The 19,820-nt window shown below is 42.8% G+C and overlaps 1 protein-coding gene across 1 annotated transcript in view; it reads left to right on the forward strand.

Moving 5' to 3' along the window:
- Positions 1-19,820, forward strand: part of ush2a (Usher syndrome 2A (autosomal recessive, mild)) — a 328,961-nt gene that overhangs the window by 121,727 nt on the left and 187,414 nt on the right. Inside the window, exons 30-32 of the mRNA XM_065288316.2 lie at positions 964-1,077; positions 3,341-3,502; positions 17,160-17,319. Coding sequence (XP_065144388.2) covers positions 964-1,077; positions 3,341-3,502; positions 17,160-17,319 — 436 coding nt within the window. The remainder of the gene's footprint in view (positions 1-963; positions 1,078-3,340; positions 3,503-17,159; positions 17,320-19,820) is intronic.

The raw sequence follows: 19,820 nt of genomic DNA on the forward strand, positions 1-19,820 counted from the left end.
TCACAGAGGATAAATGGATTTTAAATGATTGATAGAACTTTTTAGTTTAGTTTAGTTCCAATACTGACTATTACCTTGTTGATTGCATGCATATTACTAGGATTTTGGCTGTTTATTAGTACAAAATAGTTGGTTCAAGTAAGTTACCTGGTTTGTTAAAATTTTGAGTTAGTTCAATTTAATAAAATTACATTTAATTAATTAAACAATTTTTATGAAATTTTATAAGTTAACTAATATTTTAAGTTGAAATAACACTTTTTCTCTAATTTTAAGGCAACCAGAAAACTAACTTTTTTTAAGTTAAACCAACAAATCTTTTTTACCGTGTACTAATACAGCGCATATTACTGTCTTATTCTGCATGACTTTAATCTACATCCTCTTATCCTATACTTAAACTTAACAACTACCTTATAAAGTAGTAATTAGGAATTTACTGAGGCAAAAGTTGTAGCTAATAGTTAAGTTGATATTAAAAATTGAACTAGAATCGTGTGACCAGATGATTTGAGGCTGAGGAAATTATATCAAAATTATAATTATTTTGTTTTTGTATTCTCCTTAGTCCTAAGTGAGCACCAATGCCAAGCCCATTAGTGGTTGTTTTGGAAAATGTTGAAATCAGAATCATATCGATCACAGCAGTCCTGCCGACAACCTCTTTAAAATAGCACCGTCCACTTTCTCCATTAAACAACGTCATTAGTGTCCCATATCCTGAATAGCGACGTCCCGCATCACTTTCCATCTCTCTGATTAATTGGAGATATTACTGTTTGATAATAAAGACCCGTTTTAATCCAGACCTATTATCAGAAGTGATGGTTATATTATGCCGTGTTTGAAAAGCCATTGCATTAGAAAGCCGAGCTGGGGAGGCCCTCCGCTTGAAATATTGAAGTGAATAGAATGACATTTGCCTCTTGATCTCGCACTATTTTCTGCCCTCTTCTTTTGCAGGCACTTTAAGTGGCTTGGCTGCTTTTAGCAGCTACAGTATTACCCTGACTGCGTGCACTCAAGCCGGCTGCGGGGAGAGCCCAATCGCCACCAGCTTCAGCACTCCGCAAGAGGGTAAAACCATTTAGAAGGTCCCGACTCCCACATTTCTTTGATGAATAATAAATCCGACGAGAGGAGCTCAAATAAAGCCGAGCCATTTGCTTGAAAACTCCGAACTAATTTGATGACAAAGTGCAATGCCAGGCTGTAATTGCTCCGTTTTATTTATTTTTTATTTCCCCGCCTCGTCCGTATTCCAGTTTCGGAAAAAGAGAGCGATTTTGAGAATGGGGGAAAATGAACTCTCTACCCTTTAATGACATGCATCTTTAATAGATGTAATGCAGATTAATGGGTTTTTTAATTGCCATTACATTGTTCGTGCGAGAGACTCGTCTTAATGCAAGGAATCTGAAAGATTAATGAAAGCCTCTTCATTTCACTCAACCGGAGAAGTAAATCTAAAGACAGTTCGGGCTAAAAAGAATTGATTGTGGCGTTGAAACTATGAAATCGAGAATCAAGTGGCCCATTTGCACCGCTCTCGTCCAATTCGGCGAGGCTCTGCTTTGCGGGGCGCTGCGGAAAACATAATTTCTCTTTCAGCACGTCCGGGGCTCATTCTTTATTGGCCTCACATCTATCTGACCGCACAGGCGAGATAAAGAACAGTCTTCCTCAGTCAGAGGGAAAAATTCAGTGTCTGTTGATCGAGCGACTTTTTCTTACATGAAACAGAAGGAAGATTAGCTTCAGCATCGGTTATTTTCACTGCCTGATTCAGTGTTGATCTACTCAACAACTTTAAAGATAAAAATGTTTGTTTATGGGTTTTTTCCAGTTTTGCTAAAAATAATGAAAAGCTTTACAATAAGGTTGTATTTGTAACATTTTGAACATAATGTATGAACATAACCACCCTACTATGAAAAAAATCCACCCTCTTCTTTTTATTTATCCTCATTAAACAAAATCAGTCTTATTAGACATGCTGTTTTGATTTGCTTGTTGATGTGACATCACACAAACAAAGCCCCGCCTACAGCCACTGACTGACTGGTTAATTTTACCCAAAAGCTTTTCTAAATGTGTTTGTTAACACATTGTAGCACTACTGTAGTTTGAGAAAAACATTCCAGGATTCTCATTTCAATGGACCCCAACACTTAACACTTGTTTTAATGCAGTTTAAAATTGCAGTTTCAAAGGACTGTAAACGATCTCAAACGAGGCACAAGGGTCTTATCTAGCGAAACGATTGTTGGCAAGAAAAATAAAAAATATGCACTTTTAAACCATCTTCTTCCTCCTGCTGTTTGATGTGCCAGCGCAACCTCACGTAATTGTGTAATGCCAAAAAAGACAATCGTTTGCTAGATAAGACCCTTATGCCTCGTTTGGGATCATTTAGAGTCCTTTGAAACTGCAATTTTAAACTGCATTAAAACTGTTAAATGTTGGGGTCCATTACAGTCCATAAAATGAGAAAAATCATGAAATGTTTCCTCAAAAAACATAATTTCTTCTCGACTGAACAAAGAAAGACATCAACATTTTGGATGACATGGTGGTGAGTAAATTATCTGGATTTTTTTTAAGAAAATGGACTAATCCTTTAAAGATAATTTCAGCATTGACAAATACATTTTTTAAATCAAAAGTTGTGACTGTTAACATGAACAATTGTACTAACATTAACAAAGATTAATAAATGCTGAAAACTATTTAGCTTATTGTAAGTTCTTGTTTGGAAAGCATTCTGCTTTTTTAGTTTTGAAAGAGTTAAACAGGATACAAAATTGCTTTGTTAGTTTATTGCTTTTGCAAATTTAAAGTTGTTCATCTTCACACAAAAACTGAATCAAATACTGTGTACAAAATTACACTGGTCATACAGAACTAAAGCCATTCCCAAACAAAATAAGCTTAGTTTTGGCTGATATATCATTCGAGTCCAGAGGTTGAAAAATATAGATGCCATATTCAGTCGGTTCATTAATCTAAGTTGGGCTGAATTGCCTTGTTTAAAGGATAGTATGACATTAAGAGTCGTTGTCAAGTGCAAAAATCAATCTGATGTGAACTTGATTACAAATCCAAATTACTGTATCGACCCTTTATGAGAGATTTTTTACCACACCACATACAGAAGCATATTATTAATGCTCAGAATGTCTTTTTTAATCTAAATTATATTAATTCAGACATAACTTTGTAGTAGACTACAGTATATGTAGTCTGTTACAGTAAAAGCCAGTTCTGAATATCCTGTGCACTCTCGTTTACTAGTGAGAATACTAACATAAATTAGATTTTTTGTAATTTATTTTAATAGCTCCTGAGGAGGTTTTTCCACCTGCTGCTATCTCTTACCCCAACTCTCTGTATGTATACTGGAACCCTCCACATAAACCCAACGGCATCATCACGCAATACATCCTTTACAAAGACAATGTTCTTGTGTATCAGGGCAACAACACTGGCTTCAATATCACAGGTAAGGAACCCTTATGCACGAGCTACATTGTGCATTGCTTCAATTACTATGGACTATCTGTGATTCTCATTTATTACATAAGATACATACTACATATAATATTTTACTATGTTCCCTTTCAGTCGGTCACTACGACGTCACGTCGTGACCGACGAATTGGGAACTCGCTTAGAGAGACCAATCTGCTTCGTATACTACTAAAACGCCAATGAACTTGGCATTGAGATATTTGCATAATGCTGGCGCCGCCCCGCCAGGTGCCTTTATAAGCAGCAGGTGCAAATAGGGAAATTAGCTTTTTCGCTTCGAAAGCCGGCTTTATCTGCTACTGAGAAGCTACTTTACTCTGTTGGGATTTGATTGCTGAAGTTGGTTGAACTAGCAGTATCACAGCGGACGCTTCGCTTATTCCACGGCTCTACATCTGTTTATTGTTTTGAGTTTAGTGTGTGCGTTGCCTTCCTGTGCGCTCATCAACTAAGCATCTGAGTGAATTTCCCTAAAAGAGTGATACGAGAGAGCTTTGTGCCTTGTTAAAGGCAGCCACTCTCTCGTATATGCGGAGATCAGCGTCCTTTTCAGGATAGCTTTTCGCCCGTGCGATCTTGGATGCGAGAAGTATAAGGGTTCCAGTGACGGTCACGAGCGCTGTCTTCGTGCTCAGGCATCGAGCACTCCGGGGCTGCGTTCGTGGAGAGTTTCTGTTCTCTCTGTGAGAGCATAACCCTCTTGGATTGCGGAGACGACTGTCGTTTCTACGGGAACGCTGTCCGCGCCTTTGCAGTGCTGACGCCGCCATGGTGCGGCTGTCAAGCGCTCGCAGGGCGCCCTTCGCGTCACTACGCTGAGTAGGACGGAGGATGCGTCCTCCACCTACCGGCCTTCTCATCCTCAGCCGGTTGAGGCTCCGGTGGAGACTGCAGAGTCGTGTTCTACGATGTCTGCCGAATCCATTGGACCTCCTTCTGGTCCCGTCACTTCTGCAGCATCAGAGGGGTGTCCATTTTTCCTCCGAGGCAGAGTCGTTCCGGAGATGGCGGCCGTGCCCGCTCGAGCGGCGGAGACAGTAGAGTTGGAAAGGTTAACCCCTCTCCGCCCGAACCGTCCCGCCCACAGGATTGGTACTTCGGAGCTGCTCGGGCCTCTCGGTCCTCTCCTCCTGTGCCTTTCTTTCCCGACGGCACGAAGAGCTGACGTGATTTGCGGCCATCCGGCCGTTCAGCTTTCACCCCTCACCTCCCTCACCAACGGAGCCCGATAAAGGCGGTGACCCCTTCAGTGGAGCGGGATGTGTTCCTGGAGGGACCACCCAACCCTTCCCTCCCGTGTTTGTAGACAGTCGTCCGGTTACGGACGCTGCCCATCAGGCATGCCGGAGAGGCGGCTTCGGCCCTGCACGCAATAACGTTGCTGCAGGCTCACCAAGGATTTACGAGGGAGGCCGCGACCTTCAGTCGTGCGATGTCCACCACAGTGGTTCAAGATCGCCACCTTTGGCTGTGTCTGGCTGACATGACGGACGCAGACGAGAACAACTTGAATGCTCCTGTCTCACAGACCGGCCTCTTCGGCGAGCCAGGGGAGTCGTACAGCTCCGCTGCGCAGACTGAGGCGATCTCCTAGGTCATGCCCCGGCGGAAGAGAGCTGCCCTTGGTCCACCACGCCGGCTCCTCAGTCTGCCTCTCGCCGTCGGCGTCCTGCGGCGACCACCTCCGTTCCCCTCCTCGGACCCCATCTCGGCAGCGCAGGGGAACCGGTCGTCAGCAGCTCGCCCCGCCCGCTTAGCCGCTTCCCGTGAAATTCGGTAGTTTAAGTGGCCAGTGAAGGGCGACCCGGATTGGCAGAGGATCACTCTTCAGGAGATGGAGCTCCTTCCCCCGATAGAGGGTCGGGTGGAAAATCCTTGGTTTGCATATGTTCCACCGGCTGTTCGGCCGGTACCCACTTAACCACACATAAGAGTGCATTCCTCTTCCCTCTCTAGGTCTCCGGAGGATCGAGAGAGCCGTGAGCGGGTCCACACCAGCTCCCCTACCTCTCCTCTATCGCCAGCGGGTGACCTGAGGAGTCCGAGCTCTCCGCTGAGGAGACCGGACCACCAGCACCCTCATCGGAGTCTGCGCTCTCCGTAGAGGAGACCAGACGACCGTTACCCTCAGCGGGCTCAGGTCAGTGTCACACACACATACTGTAGATGTTTATGCTGTCACAGCAGACGCACCGGCAGTCCCACCTGTCTCGCTTCGCTGCCCCACCGCGGGTACTTCGGTAGTGTCGTTATTTTTCCTCGTACGGTGCCTGGGTGCTTGGCTTCAGTTCCCAGCCCGTTTCGTTGGGTTTTACGCACGATCCGCCTCGGTTACGAATCCGGCACTCCCCAAAATTCGGGCTTTCGTTTCACTGTGGTGAAAGCGTCCGATGCACATGTACTGCGTGCAAAAGTCGATATCCTGTTGGCGAAGGATGTTCGAGCCGGTCCCTCTTACCGAGATGATGATGATAGGGTTTTTCCAGCCTTTATCTCATAGTACCCAAAATACGCGGCGGGTTACGATCGATTTGATTTACGCACCGGCTCTACGAAGGTGTTCTTTTTGGATGATAACGCCGAGGCTCGTATTTCAATATTCAGATCGGTTTGCAGCCTTAGACCTGTAAGACGTGTACTTTATGTGTCCATCTCCCTTCGCTTTAGACCGTTTTTTCGCTCTGCGTCGTGGGGTGGGCATATTAATACTGAGTACACCATTCGAGCTGTCTCTCTCTCTCTCTCCGTGTCTCCGTGTGCTAGTCACGGCATTAAAATATCAGAGAGAGAGCGTTGTTCGCATTCTGCTTTTATGTACGTCGACTTATAATAGCCCGTTCTTAGCAGACGTGCGCGAACACAGAGAGTTAATGCTTCGGCATCTCGCTCGTTTAAGTCTTCAGGTCGACTGGGAAAGAGCAACTTTGCCCTGTGCAGAGGATCATTTTTCTCAGTATGGAAATAAGACTCGATCGACTAATTGGCGTGTTTTATAAGACCGCGCAACCTAGTCAGTTCTGACTTGCCTCGGTTTAATTCGAGGGAAGTACGCGGTCCCTCTGAAACAATTTCAGAAGCTCCTGGACATATGACAGCATGCTGCGGCTGTGACGCCGCCCGAGCTGCTTCATATGAGACCGCTTCAGCGTTGGCTTACGATCGAGTCTCGAGGAGAGCGTGGCACACCGACATACACCGTGTAAACATTACACCTGCGTGACATCTCAATTTTTCCCCGTGGTAGACCCGGCATTTCCGATAGAAGATATGCCCCTGAGGGGTCTCCTGGCATTCTGTATATTGCAATGCCCTCAGCACGGGATGATCAGCCACGTATGACGGGCTTGCAGTCTCAGGGGTGTGCATAGCACCCCAACTGCCGCGAGCGGTGCGCTGTATATCTGGGACTTGTACGCTCCGCTATGGAGATGCGAGGGAAGGATGTATTAGCCGACACCAATAACGTTGCGACTGTTGCGTTATTTACCGTTAAGGCGGTTTTGCGCTCTCGTCACCTGTCGCATCTCGCTCGTCATCTCCTCCTTTGGAGTCAGAAGCATCTGAGGTCCCTTCGTGCCATTTACATCCCGGGTTCGCTCAATACAGCGGCAGACGCGCTTCCCGAGCTGCGCCCCCGGCGAATGGCGACTCCACCTCCAGACGGTCCAGCTAATTTGGAAGAAGTTCGGTTGTGCGTAGATAGATCTGTTTGCGTCGCCGGACGATACCCACTGTCGCCTATTTTATTCACTAACCGAGGGCAGCCTCGGCGTGGATGCGTTGGCACACAGCTGGCCGCGGGGGTGCGTAAATACGCATTCCTTCCAGTGAGCTTTATTGCGCAGACACTGTGCAAAGTCAGGCAGGACGAGGAGAGCCTTTATTAGTCGCCCCGTACTGGATTGGTTTTCAGAGTTAATGCTCCTCGCGACAGCCCCTCCCTGACGATTTCCCCTGAGGAAAGACTTTCTTTCTCAAGGAAGGGGCACATTATGGCACCCGCGCCCCGACCTGTGGGATTTCCATGTATGGTCGTTGAGCGCGCGCAAGGTTTAGGTGATTTATCGCAAGCGGTATCTAACACCATCGACGCGGTTCGAGCACCGTCCACAAGACGGGCTTACGCTCTTAAAGAAACCTTTTTCGTCACCCGGTGCTCTTCGCAACGCGAGGACCCCAGAGAATGCCCATTAACATTGTGCTTTTATATCTTTAACATAGGTTAGATGGTAGGCTGTCCCTCCGCCATTAAAGTTGATATCGCCGCTATTTCTGCTCATCACTCTCTTATTTACGGCAGATCAGTTGGCCAGCATGATTTATTTATTACATTTTAAGAGGCGCTCGCAGGCTAAACCCCTCGCGCCCTCCCTCTTTCCTCCTGAGACCTGTCCATGGTGCTGAAGCCTTCAGGTCTCCCTTTTGAGCCTTTGCAGTCTACGAGTCTGATGTTTTTATCAATGAAAACTCTGACCCTGATAGCTTTGGCCTCCATGAAGAGAGTAGGGGATTTACATGCATTCTCTGTTGACGATTCGTGCTTTTAGTTTGGTCCTGCTGTCTCACTGAGACCCAGACCAGGCTACGTGCCCAAAGCTCCCACCACTCCCTTCAGAGATAAGGTGGTGAGCTTGCAAGCGCTGCCCCCGGAGGACGCAGACCCAACCATGGCTTTGTTGTGCCCCGTACGCGCACTGCGACTCTACGTGGATCGCACGCAAAGCCTCAGGACCTCAGACCAGCTCTTTGTTTGTTATGGTGGCCAGCAGAAAGGGAAAGCTGTCACTAAGCAGAGGATGTCTCATTGGATAGTTGATACTATCGCCCTGGCTTATAATCTTCAGGGTATTCCTTGCCCCTTTAATTTGAGAGCGCACTCCACACGGAGTGTTGCCTCATCTTGGGCTTTAGCTCGTGGTTCCTCGCTAACAGACATCTGTAGAGCTGCTGGTTGGGCGACACCTAATACGTTCATTAGATTTTACAGTGTTCGTATCGAGCCTGTATCCTCTCGTGTTCTTTCCTCACCAGGGGGAGCACGGAGAACAGTCTCGCAGGTCGGCTTGCAGCCTCCAACTGATGCTTCATAACTGTGTCAGTATGGAAGGCCTTCAGAACAAAAATGCGTAATGGTTTGAATTGTTCTTCCTCCGCTGCCTTGGCAGCCTTTGTTGCGGAGCATTGGCTGTCAGCCTTTCACTAGTTGTATCCTCGCGAACCTACGTGTCTGGCTCGGGCTCCACATTGTGTCCCACCGGGTTCCTTTGTGAGTATTTTTCCGTGGGGTTAATCCTACCAGCCCACGTTTCCCTTAGCAGAGCACTGCTTTGCTTACACAGCCACGGCTGTCTTTATTCCTCAACTACGGTTGACTTTCGCCCACCATTAGCCCTTAAGACGGGTGGTGGCTTCCGCAGCGTTCCTATCCCGCTCAGGTAGGGCGCTTCCCAGTCGCTGGCACTTCTGTGGGGTTAAAGGAACATCTAGTGCCCGGCCTTCTGCCCTAAAACCTATCTCCTCCTCCTTAAGTGGAACCGGAGGGCTTTACGCAGACACTGGAAGAGGTCAGCCCCTAGTGGCGTTTTGGTAGGGATTCCCAATTCGTCGGTCACGACGTGACGTTGTAGTGACCGACTGAAAGGGAACGTCTCGGTTACGGATGTAACCCTCGTTCCCTGAAGGAGGGAACGGAGACGTCACGTCCCGTCGCCACAGGGCTGCTCCCTGCTGTTATCGACCGGTCACTTTTTCCCGGCTTTCTCAGCGAAAAGAAGCCAATTTCCCTATTTGCACCTGCTGCTTATAAAGGCACCTGGCGGGGCGGCGCCAGCATTATGCAAATATCTCAATGCCAAGTTCATTGGCGTTTTAGTAGTATACGAAGCAGATTGGTCTCTCTAAGCGAGTTCCCAATTCGTCGGTCACGACGTGACGTCTCCGTTCCCTCCTTCAGGGAACGAGGGTTACATCCGTAACCGAGACGTTCTTACCTCAACTTAGAAGAATTAATACATACCTATCTTTTTGCAATGCATGCACTTCATCTTTGCACAGCGTGTGGTGAATGTGTTAGCATTTAGCCTAGCCCCATTCATTCCTTAGGATCCAAACAAAGATGAATTTAGAAGCCACCAAACATATTCATGTTTATCCTACTTAAAGACTGTTACATGAGTAGTTACACGAGTGAGTATGGTGGCACAAAATAAAACGTGGCAATTTTTTAAGTGGATAAAAAATGAGAACTATATTGTATGGCTGCTATTCATCTAGTTTAGCTCCAACCCTCCAGGACCGAGTTTGGTCACCCCTGATCTAGTATTTCTGGTGCTCCACTGTTTCCATGTTTACACATTACATGCAAGAAAAGAGAAAGAAAACAAAAGTAAGAGTCTGATTTGCATTTGAAAGAGAAAAGAGCAACCCACACCTGCCCAGGGGATCCTTCTTTGAACGTCGGTAAACTGTCATAATGTAAAGATGAAAAGTGCAGCTCTCTGTCACAACAAAATGTTCTTGATAATACAAGCCTCAATACTTTGAATTATTATACAGGAATAAGACAGAAGCTGGCTTTTTTGCTTGGCACATGCTCTTAGAAAACTTATGGTATAATATATTTTACATAGAAATTCTCAGGCATGTGAAGTGTACCCTTATAAAGGGGCTGTTTTGATCTCTTGTATTGTTTTTCTCTGAAGTGTGAGTTATCTGGGGCTATTCTGCTATTTGCAGCGTAAGCATTGATTTTAAAATATATTGCCTGTACTAGTGTCCGGAAGCTCCCAATTCCATGAAACACACCGGTTTAACAAAATGTTTACACCTGGCACCGTGTGACTTAAACAGACACCATCAACAATCGATGTGTTCGACTTTATTCTGTGCCACAAGAAGCGATATGCATATGAAATCAAAGAACCGCAAGAGCGATTCGAGAAATCGTACAAAAGAGTCTGCTTTCAAATTGCTCTCGCTGTACTTTGATGTCACCCACCTGTTGGTTCTGTCAGCACCAATCTAAAAAGTTTTGGTTAGTGAAAATTGTAAAATGTACATATACTGTATATGTAGGATGGTAAGTTGATCATAAATCACCTACACTTAGGGGGGCGTGCACACCAAAGCTTTTACGGCCATGGCAGGCGTATGTTTTAATTATTTCAATTAATGAACTGAGCTTTTCACCCAAAGTTGAATATTTAAAAAAATATTCAACTTTGGATGAAAGGCTCAGCTCATCCATGTCAGTTCTCGCACGACTGTCCAATCACAGTGGAGGAGGGGTGGGACAAACATCACAACAACCAAACGGCTTATCGTACAACGACTGACAAATAAAGCAGAAGTATCACAGCAACCTAAGCGCGCAGCTGAAGAAAGCTGGCAGTCGGCTGAAATAAAGCTGCAAGTCGGCGTCCACCGTGAGTTTTCAGACGTGTAAAAATGCTTTGGTGTGCATGCCTTCTAATAGTAAAGATTTTGGTAGAAGAATCTGATCCTACACCAGCAATTGCAACTTTCTCCCAGAGCAATAATGGGGGATGCAGCATGCAGTGGTACCAAAATTTGACCTTAAAGAATACCACCTTGTATTTATTACAGTATGATTGTTTGTGACCCTGGCAGTGGCAGCTCGTGACTGCTCATCCGAGGGGGCGCTAATTCAAAATAAGTGTTCAGAGTGTCATGTGTGTTGCTTGCGTTTTCAAAATATGTGTTTGTTGCGTCATGTGCATCATGTGTTTTGTCAAAATAAGTGCCTGCTGCACACGCGTTAAAACTGTTTATGATAAAAGAGACGCTCACGTTCACAAAATTACACCCAAGAAACTCCCTTAACAGTAAACTCTGATTACGCATGAGATTATGCGAGTGTCTCTTTTATCATAAACCCTTTAGACGCGTCTGCAGCAGGCACTTATTTTGACAAGACACGTGATGCACATAGGATCACTCAATGCACAGGACACATATTTTGAAAAAAGGAACCACACACATGACGGGCTACATACATGTTGTGACGAACTTGCATCGAGTGCCCTAACCGTCGCCACTGGACCACAAAACGTCTTAAGTCACACTGGAATGTATGTAGGAATAGCTAACAATACATAGTATGGGTCAAAATTATAGATTTTTTTTAATACCACAAATGATTAGGATATTAACTCATTCCCCGCCAGTCTTTTTTTGAAAAGTTGCCCGCCAGCATTTTTTTGTGATTTTCACAAAGTTTCACTAAATGCCTTCCAGGCAATTTTTCTTCTAAAAATATATAAACATACAAATATACCAAATGAAAGAATAGACTCTCTGCTTTCAAACAAACAAACAATAAACAAACAAAATTGGAAAAACTTTCATCCTATCTTTATTTTTTTCTCTGCTTATAAACGTAACTTTTATGTGTATTTTTCTTAAAAAATATTTGTTTTTGAATAATTGCGTTTTTGTAAAGAAATTTTGTTATACGTCAGATTCAGAATGATTATCAAAACACTCACAGAGTTTAAAATTAGTAAATATTTTTTTTGCTTCAGTTTTTTATAAATTGGGTAAGTCAACAATTTATAAAGTTGACAATTCATGCAATTTATAAATATATTACACGTTTGTGAATGCAAATGTTTTCTCTTAATTGACAAGATAACTTGTCAGTGGCGGGGAAAGAGTTAAAGGGGCGGTTTTACAGTATTTCACACAGTTTAAAAGTTGTAGTCCTAATGCTAAACAAATGCATAGTGTCAAAAAAGCAGTTGAGCTTGTGATGGAGTATTTCTGGGCCAAACTCACCCCTTTCTTTCCTAGAAGTTTCAGAAAGTTTTTTTTCAAACATGGATACCGTTACGACTGATTGACCCCATATTTCCTTTTATGGGAAAAACGGAAAGGCTGTTCTGTCTTTTATAAAGTTCACAACACGAAAGACTCTTTGGACATATGAAGGATGAAATACTACTCTATAGGTAACCAAGATTAACACTAGATTGGCAGAAATGATGTTATGTGATATAAATTTCCTACCATAAATATATTTAAAAAAAATTGTAATAAATGTTGTGATTTTCTTAATTTTTTGATTTTTTTGCACCCTCACATTCATCAATCAAAGCCACGTAGAATTAAGGCAGTTCTGAAGGCGAAAGGGGGTCAAACACAGTATTAGTATGGTGTTCCTAATAATCCTTTAGGTGAGTGTATATACAAATACTCCAGTTAAAAAACATAATGTAATGCTTGTAAATCAGAGAGAATGGTGGATTTAATCGGTTGTCTTTAATAAACACACACACACACACACACAAACTGTCTGTGTTTATTTTGCTTTAAACTAATCCTGCAGTGAATAGGTGGAGCAGATGCTTGGCTCCAGAGCATCACTTATATTACTGTATTTTGTCTCACCGGTGGAGTCGTGGCCAACATCCAGCCATTGTTTGTTTGTTTATTTGTTTTGTTTAATCCCCGTGTGCTCTTTTTGCCAGCAGCGGCAGTCGCTGCTCTTGGCTGTAACGCACGAAACGCTGCGAGATGTTTTATTAAGAGGCTCAATGCTCCAGCCTCCGTTTGACCCGGGGTGAGAGGCATGCCTTAATGATATGAAGCCCCCAAAAGACCAATTTACACTCAGGACAGGTATATTTTCTCTGAGATGAATCATTCAGAATGTCAGCGCTCTCCTACTCGCGCGCACACACACACATTTTTACCCTGCTGTATTGAAAGGAAATCTTAAGCACTGAACAAACCCTTTGAGCAACATAAATGTACTTATTTCTTACATAATAGCTATTGTTCTTATTATAATTGAAAACTGTGTTAATTAACATTTCTATGCATTTGACAGATGCTTTTATCCAAAGCGACTTACAGTGCATTACATGTATAAATGTTATCAGTATGTGGGGTCCCTAAAACCCACAACCTTTTGTGCTGCTAACACGATGCTCGGTCACTGAGCTAGATGCTAGATTTTTATTTCCAGTTGCTAGTATTTATTATTATAAAATATTTGTTCACTATATTAAAAAATCCAATTACATGAGGTGGGATAACTAGTAGGCTGGAATATATTCACCCTTCATATTTTCTCTTGAAGCTGATGGGCTTGACATAGACATGAAGACTACATGTTAAATGATGTAGATTTTTCTATACTGTACGCTTCTATATGACTACGTGACATATAGTATTGATAATTATAATAGTAATTGTTATAATGAATAATGTATATAAAAATAGTATAAAAAAGACAAAAATGGGTATCAAAACCAAAGGTTTACCCTTTTTAAGTAAAAATAAATTGCGGTCTTATAATGATAACAAATCAATGAGAACACAGGGCCTCGCTGCACCGTCAGATTAAAAATTATAGCTTGTTTGAGAATAATCTTTGGGGGGTCCATATCTCCGGATATCATTTTATAACAGCACCTAACCAATGTTGATCAGTTCTCACGCTACCTTACCTGATCACCGTTGCTCCCCTGCAAGCCCACACATACAAAGATCACATTGAAGTCAAAGGTTAAAGTGCTTTAGTCCACACTTGGATTGGAGTATAAAAGCACATTTCACATTGAGTCGTACCCCCAAAGGGTTTGCACAAGGATCTCCGTTTACAGATTTAGGCAATCCCTTTCCCAACCTCCGTAGTTTCTTTCTCTTGAATGCCTATGGATATACCTGACTAAATATGTATTGCTTTACAGTCTAAAGCATGGGTCTTTAACAGGGGGTCCTGGCACCCTTGGGGTTCGTGGTGATATTACTGGGGCTCCTTCAAATAATGTTTGGATATAGGATAAGTTTGTGTGTTTTTTTTGGGGGGGGGGAAGTAAGTTAAAGGCGGGGTGCATGATTTTTAAAAAACACTTTGGAAAAGGGAGTCGGGCTGAGTACCAAAACACACTTGTAGCCAATCAGCAATAAGGGGCGTGTCTACTAGCCGACAACCCTGCCTGGGTTGCGCATGTGTGGGGCGGTTCTATCAAAAGAAGGTCCAGATTCTATTGGGGTAGGGGTGTGTTTGTTTAGGTGATTTCAAATACCAACATTGGATTTCAGAGATCATGCACCCCACCTTTAATGCATTAATAGAAGAACATGAATGCCAAATAAAGAACATAGTATTCCCATGATAAAACCTATTCAGTTAAATTCAAATGTTATGTAGTTGCCAAATATTATTGTTTTAATATATTGGCAACCATTTTAACAAAGTAGGCAATGTGTTATAAATAATAATAAATCAAGTCTTAATATTTGATACATGTACTGGGGGTCCCTATTCCTCCTCTCTATCCATTAGGGGCTTAAGGGGCTCTTGAGGGGCATTTCTCATAAGACTCACTGAGTTATTTTCAGACTGCTCAATAGGGTGTCCCTTATTTATTGTGGGTTGTTGTAAAGGCAGAGGCATGATGTGATAAGAACCTATGGAGTGCTAGATTGTTGTGGTTGCCATCAGCCTCTCTTTACCTGTGATGCACACAAACCAGCGATTCCAGTTTCTTTTAGGATATCTTAGCTCGGTTACCCTGCTGCACTTAACCGTGATTTTGAAACCTTTCACCTGTTTATTTCTCATTTCTTAACGGTAAACTGCTTTCCTCTGCTTCAAAGAGAGTGCCTTTGTCCCATCAAAAGAAGCCTTTGAAACATGTTGCTCTCAGCCAGCGTTCGAGACTTCTGTATCCCGCTACAAAGCAGAGTTGTGCAGTCAGCATGCATGTTGCAAGTGTGTGTCCTTTGAGGTTACAGAGAAGAAGAGAGCCAGGAGCTGGCTGAACATCACTACAAATGAATAAAAGAAGGAAAATGTGTAAAAACAGTGCACAGCTTACAGTTCAGGCTAGAATCAGCTAAGGTTGTTGATATCTGTAGTTTTGATTATAAAGTTAAGGCTTAAAGAGAGCTGACATTTACATAAGTTTTGTGAAACCAAGCTTAAGTCATTTTTTGTGATTGAATGGTTTCTACTGTACAGAAAGTCATCTTACACAATGTAAATATAACCTTGATATCTTTAAATTGACTTAGTAAGATCAAAGATTAAAATCAAACTTTAATGCTTTTAGGGGTGTTTTCTGTAACTGTGCATTCACACCAGACGCGGTAGAAGCGTCAAAAACACGCTATTTGCGCATAGATGTACGATAGAACATTTAGAGTTTCCTCGCTTCATTTGCGCGTGCAATTCTAGTAATTTGAGACATTTACACAGAAATTTTTTAATTGGAGGGGCTTCTCGCTTCCTGTAATCACGTCACTACTAGAGCAAGCTCCTGATTGGTTAATGCAGCGTGAATATCCGCCAAATTTCAGATTTTTCAACTTGCACATGTCCCGCGGCAACGCCCATTCGCGCTTAACGCCCCCCACGATGCCTATCCGCGTCTTTGCATTGACTTAACATGTAAATAACTCGCGCTTGCTGCCTCTTCCGTGCTGGTGTGAACGCACAGTAAGGGGCCTGCCGTAGTGAGGACGCGTATGTCATCGCAACCAAAAGTTATGGTTCTGCTTTTTGACAAAGGGATTTAAATGCTGATCAACATTCACGTCAAGAAAAGTCTGCAAACTGTACTGTAGCACAGGGTTCCCACAGGTCCTTGAAAGTTTGTGAATCTGGGCGGGGAAATTCAAGGCCCTGGGAAGTTTTTGAAAATATACATACATAGATACAGGTCATTGAAAGTGCTTGAATCTATTTTATGCAAGAAGTTTTCTGGAAAATAATCCGTATTATTCCCTGTATAGTGTAAGAGAATATCATAAAAATTCTAGACTTTTTAAGCACACATGCTAAACTATTTGCTTTAAATGCTTATATCTTCTGTATGTGAATGTTGATTCATACCAAAATGCTTTTTTGCATAGTTGTTGTGTTTGACACATGAAAACGTCTTGTGTTACATATGTAACTGTTGTTTCCTGAGAAGGGAACGAGACGCTGCGTCTCCCTTCCTGTGTCCCTGTAATGCCGTCTTTGGCGATATTTCAGATAGCGATATACTTCCTGGCTCCCGCGTCACCCTGTCTTTGTCGTTAAGCCTCACCGTTGGTTGAATTTGATATACACATTCAGACGCACTTACCCCTGGAGGCTTCCCCAAAGTGCCACCGCAGTGACGCAGCGCGAGTTCCCTCGAAAGGAACTTTAACAATGTATCTTTAAAGGTAACACAATGTAACTCTGCTCTCACTTAAAAATGTGTCCCCACATTTAGTCCTTGAATTTGAGGGTATTGGACCTGTGGTCTTGAAAGGTCCTTGAATTTGAAGTTAACTAAGGTGTGGGAACCCTAGAGATCAGGGAGCTCCTGCGCTGAAGCTGAGATCATTCACCAGCATGACAGAACAGTGCATCACGCGCTCCTTATGATCTTGTCATCAACTAAAATGCAGAGAGAAATCACGGATAATTAGCAAACTTCAGACGCTGTGGGAAAAAAACGTCACAGGATCTTTACGGACAAATCCCAGACGCATTTTATGTGTATTTTCCGTAATCTCTGTATGAAAAGGGTTTACGTGTGATGGCAATAGCAATTTGTATTTCCTTTTATTACAAAAAGTGTTTTCTGGACTCATATTGGTACCTTTTGCTCTTTGTTTTCTAGGTGTCGGTGTGTTCACTCCTCATAAGTTGCTGTTAAGTGTCTGCACTGAGGCGGGCTGCACCAACAGTACCCAGATCACCCTGTTTACCAGTCAGATGCCCCCTACACATGTAGAGCCGCCCGTCCTGACCGTACTGGATGCCCACAGTATACACATACAGTGAGTATTAAGCATTTTAAACCAAAATTAAGTAGTCCGTCACTCTAATAATGTTTTGACTTAATTCAGTAATGTTTTGAAAATAAATATTAAGACGTCTTACTACTGTAGGTCTTGTCCTTGAGCGCTCACTTTTACACAAGCACACTAACAAGATGTCAATAGCAGTGAAGGTGGTCGTCCTCACCTTTAATATTAACAATGTTTTATCAGAGCGATACACTAATGAGGTGACGGACATCTGCTCTCCCTAAGAGGACAAAAAACATCTTGAGTCTAGTTATTCTTCACCATTATGCTAAAACCGAGTTTCACGTGTCAAACCCAAGCCCTCCGAAGACGCAGCGTCTAACCTCTGTTCAAAATCAGAAAGGTGCCCACCACAAAATCCCACACTGCTGCGATTTATCTGACCAACCCGTATGTCAAATTTGAGAAGGCGTCCCTGTCCAGCGCACGGGTGCATTAATCAACTGAGTGTTTTCCATATAATCATAAAGTACGTCCCATCCGCCAGTCACGCCATTGACTGTTTGTCCTTATTGTCTTTGCGTGTCCTCTGGCTGCAGTTGAGGAACCAGAGGAATAGAGCGGTGCAGCAGGCCTTGATTTAGGGGCTAATGCTTAACTCCTGCACCCGCGCCGGACCGTCTCATTGAACTGAATGTGAAACGTTACACTGCGACCTTCTTCTAGCCTGTTTAGCATGCTAAAATTTTTCCAGTGTTTGACCCTTGCGTTGAACGCCTCTTGACTTGGAAAATAAAGAGAGAGGGGAAGTCTGCACGGATGTCTCTGCTACGGGCCTATAGTAATCTGTGTGAAAGCCTTTTGAGGTTCATCTTCAGCTGCCCCGTCACCATTACTTAAGAACTATGTGGAGAGGGCACCACACCGGGCGAGAGCAAGAACTTTAAGAGAGCTTGCAGGGCGTCAGGGAACCAAACTTATGTACTCTTCAAATTCAGGCCGGGGGTGCTTGGACGCATCTCCCATTTGAAGAAAAATGTCATCACTTTACTAAAAGATCACAGGTGGAGATTGAGAGAGGTATGAGGAGAATACATATTTGAGCCGTCACCTATAGACACTCAGCAACAACAACATAAACAAACGGCTTTTGTGGACTAAATGCAACTTCCGGTAGACTTACATAAAATCAATAACAAGTCATTTTACAGTAGTCTTTTTCTGGGAAATAAATGACAAGTTAATTACCTTTGTTTATATGTTGTATTTAATACGTATTAATCATTACACTAAGCTAATGTTATTGTGTAAAATTATGCAATGTTAGCTACAGGTCTTGAATTTTGCCTGGCTGCCAAACCTCTCCGCACAGTTGTGATAAATGCTTGTTGTCTCCCCTATACTTTAGCAAACCAAAACATTTTATTTTCAACAAGGTATTTGTTTCAGAGATCAGTTTATCCGCTAGCCAGGTGAATGAATAAATACAGACCGGAAGTTAACTTCAATACGCGTACACGCATCTGATGAAACGGTCTATAATCCTTCCACACTGTCAGAAAAATTATCACAAGATGTCACTGAGGCAGTACCAGTACAGTATGCACCATTTACTATAAGTACGGATATTTGTACCTTTGGTTACAAAATGTACCACTGAGGTACCGATATGACCTCTGTAGGTTCAAATGTGAAATTTTTGAAGGGTTTAGTGATCACTTTTCTAACAGTACTACATGGGTACAAAAAGTGAATGTGGATGCCAAAGTCATAGAAACTTAACCAAGAGGGTGTTTGTGCACTTATGTTATTTTACAAAGTTGTTTTTGCTAAAAACTATAAAATTACAATTTTAAAAAGTTTGGGCTGGAATCATAGGCGTCAGAGGCATAAACAATGTATCTGGGTCCCCAGCAGAAAGAAATTATTGTATTGTGGTGCCTTTTAATTAAAAAATTGCTTTAATAGACGAAAAGTTTTGTTTATGTTGCCGTGTCGCGGGAGACGTAGTGAAAATGTAGTGAAAATAGTTAAAATGCAAAATGGAGTTTTATTTATAGACGGTTTCAGCAGTAACAAATTAAACACGTGGCTTTCTTGGTCATCATGTAACTTCCGGTAAACTCAGCTTAGAATAAATAACAACAAAGTCCTTTTAAAGTAGTTTATTTATATAACAAGCAAAATAAACAACACGTAGAATACATAGGAACCCAAAACATTTGTTATTTTCGACGAGGTATTTGTTTCAGAGTTAAGTTTCAGCAACTAGTCAGACCATTAAACAAACAGATCCAGAAGAAAAGTTCAGACCAGACGCTTATGAAACGGTCTATAGATCGTTTCAGCAGTAACAACATAAACAAGCGGCTTTCGTGGAAAACATGTAACTTCTGGTAAATTCCGCTAAAAATAAATAACAACAAAGTCCTTTTAAAGTAGTTTATTTATATAACAAGCAAAATAAACAACACATAGATTACCTAGGAAACCAAAACATTTGTAATTTTCGACGAGGTATTTGTTAAAGG

Source organism: Paramisgurnus dabryanus, chromosome 17, assembly GCF_030506205.2.
Source record: "Paramisgurnus dabryanus chromosome 17, PD_genome_1.1, whole genome shotgun sequence".
NCBI classification, from domain to species: Eukaryota; Metazoa; Chordata; class Actinopteri; order Cypriniformes; family Cobitidae; genus Paramisgurnus; species Paramisgurnus dabryanus.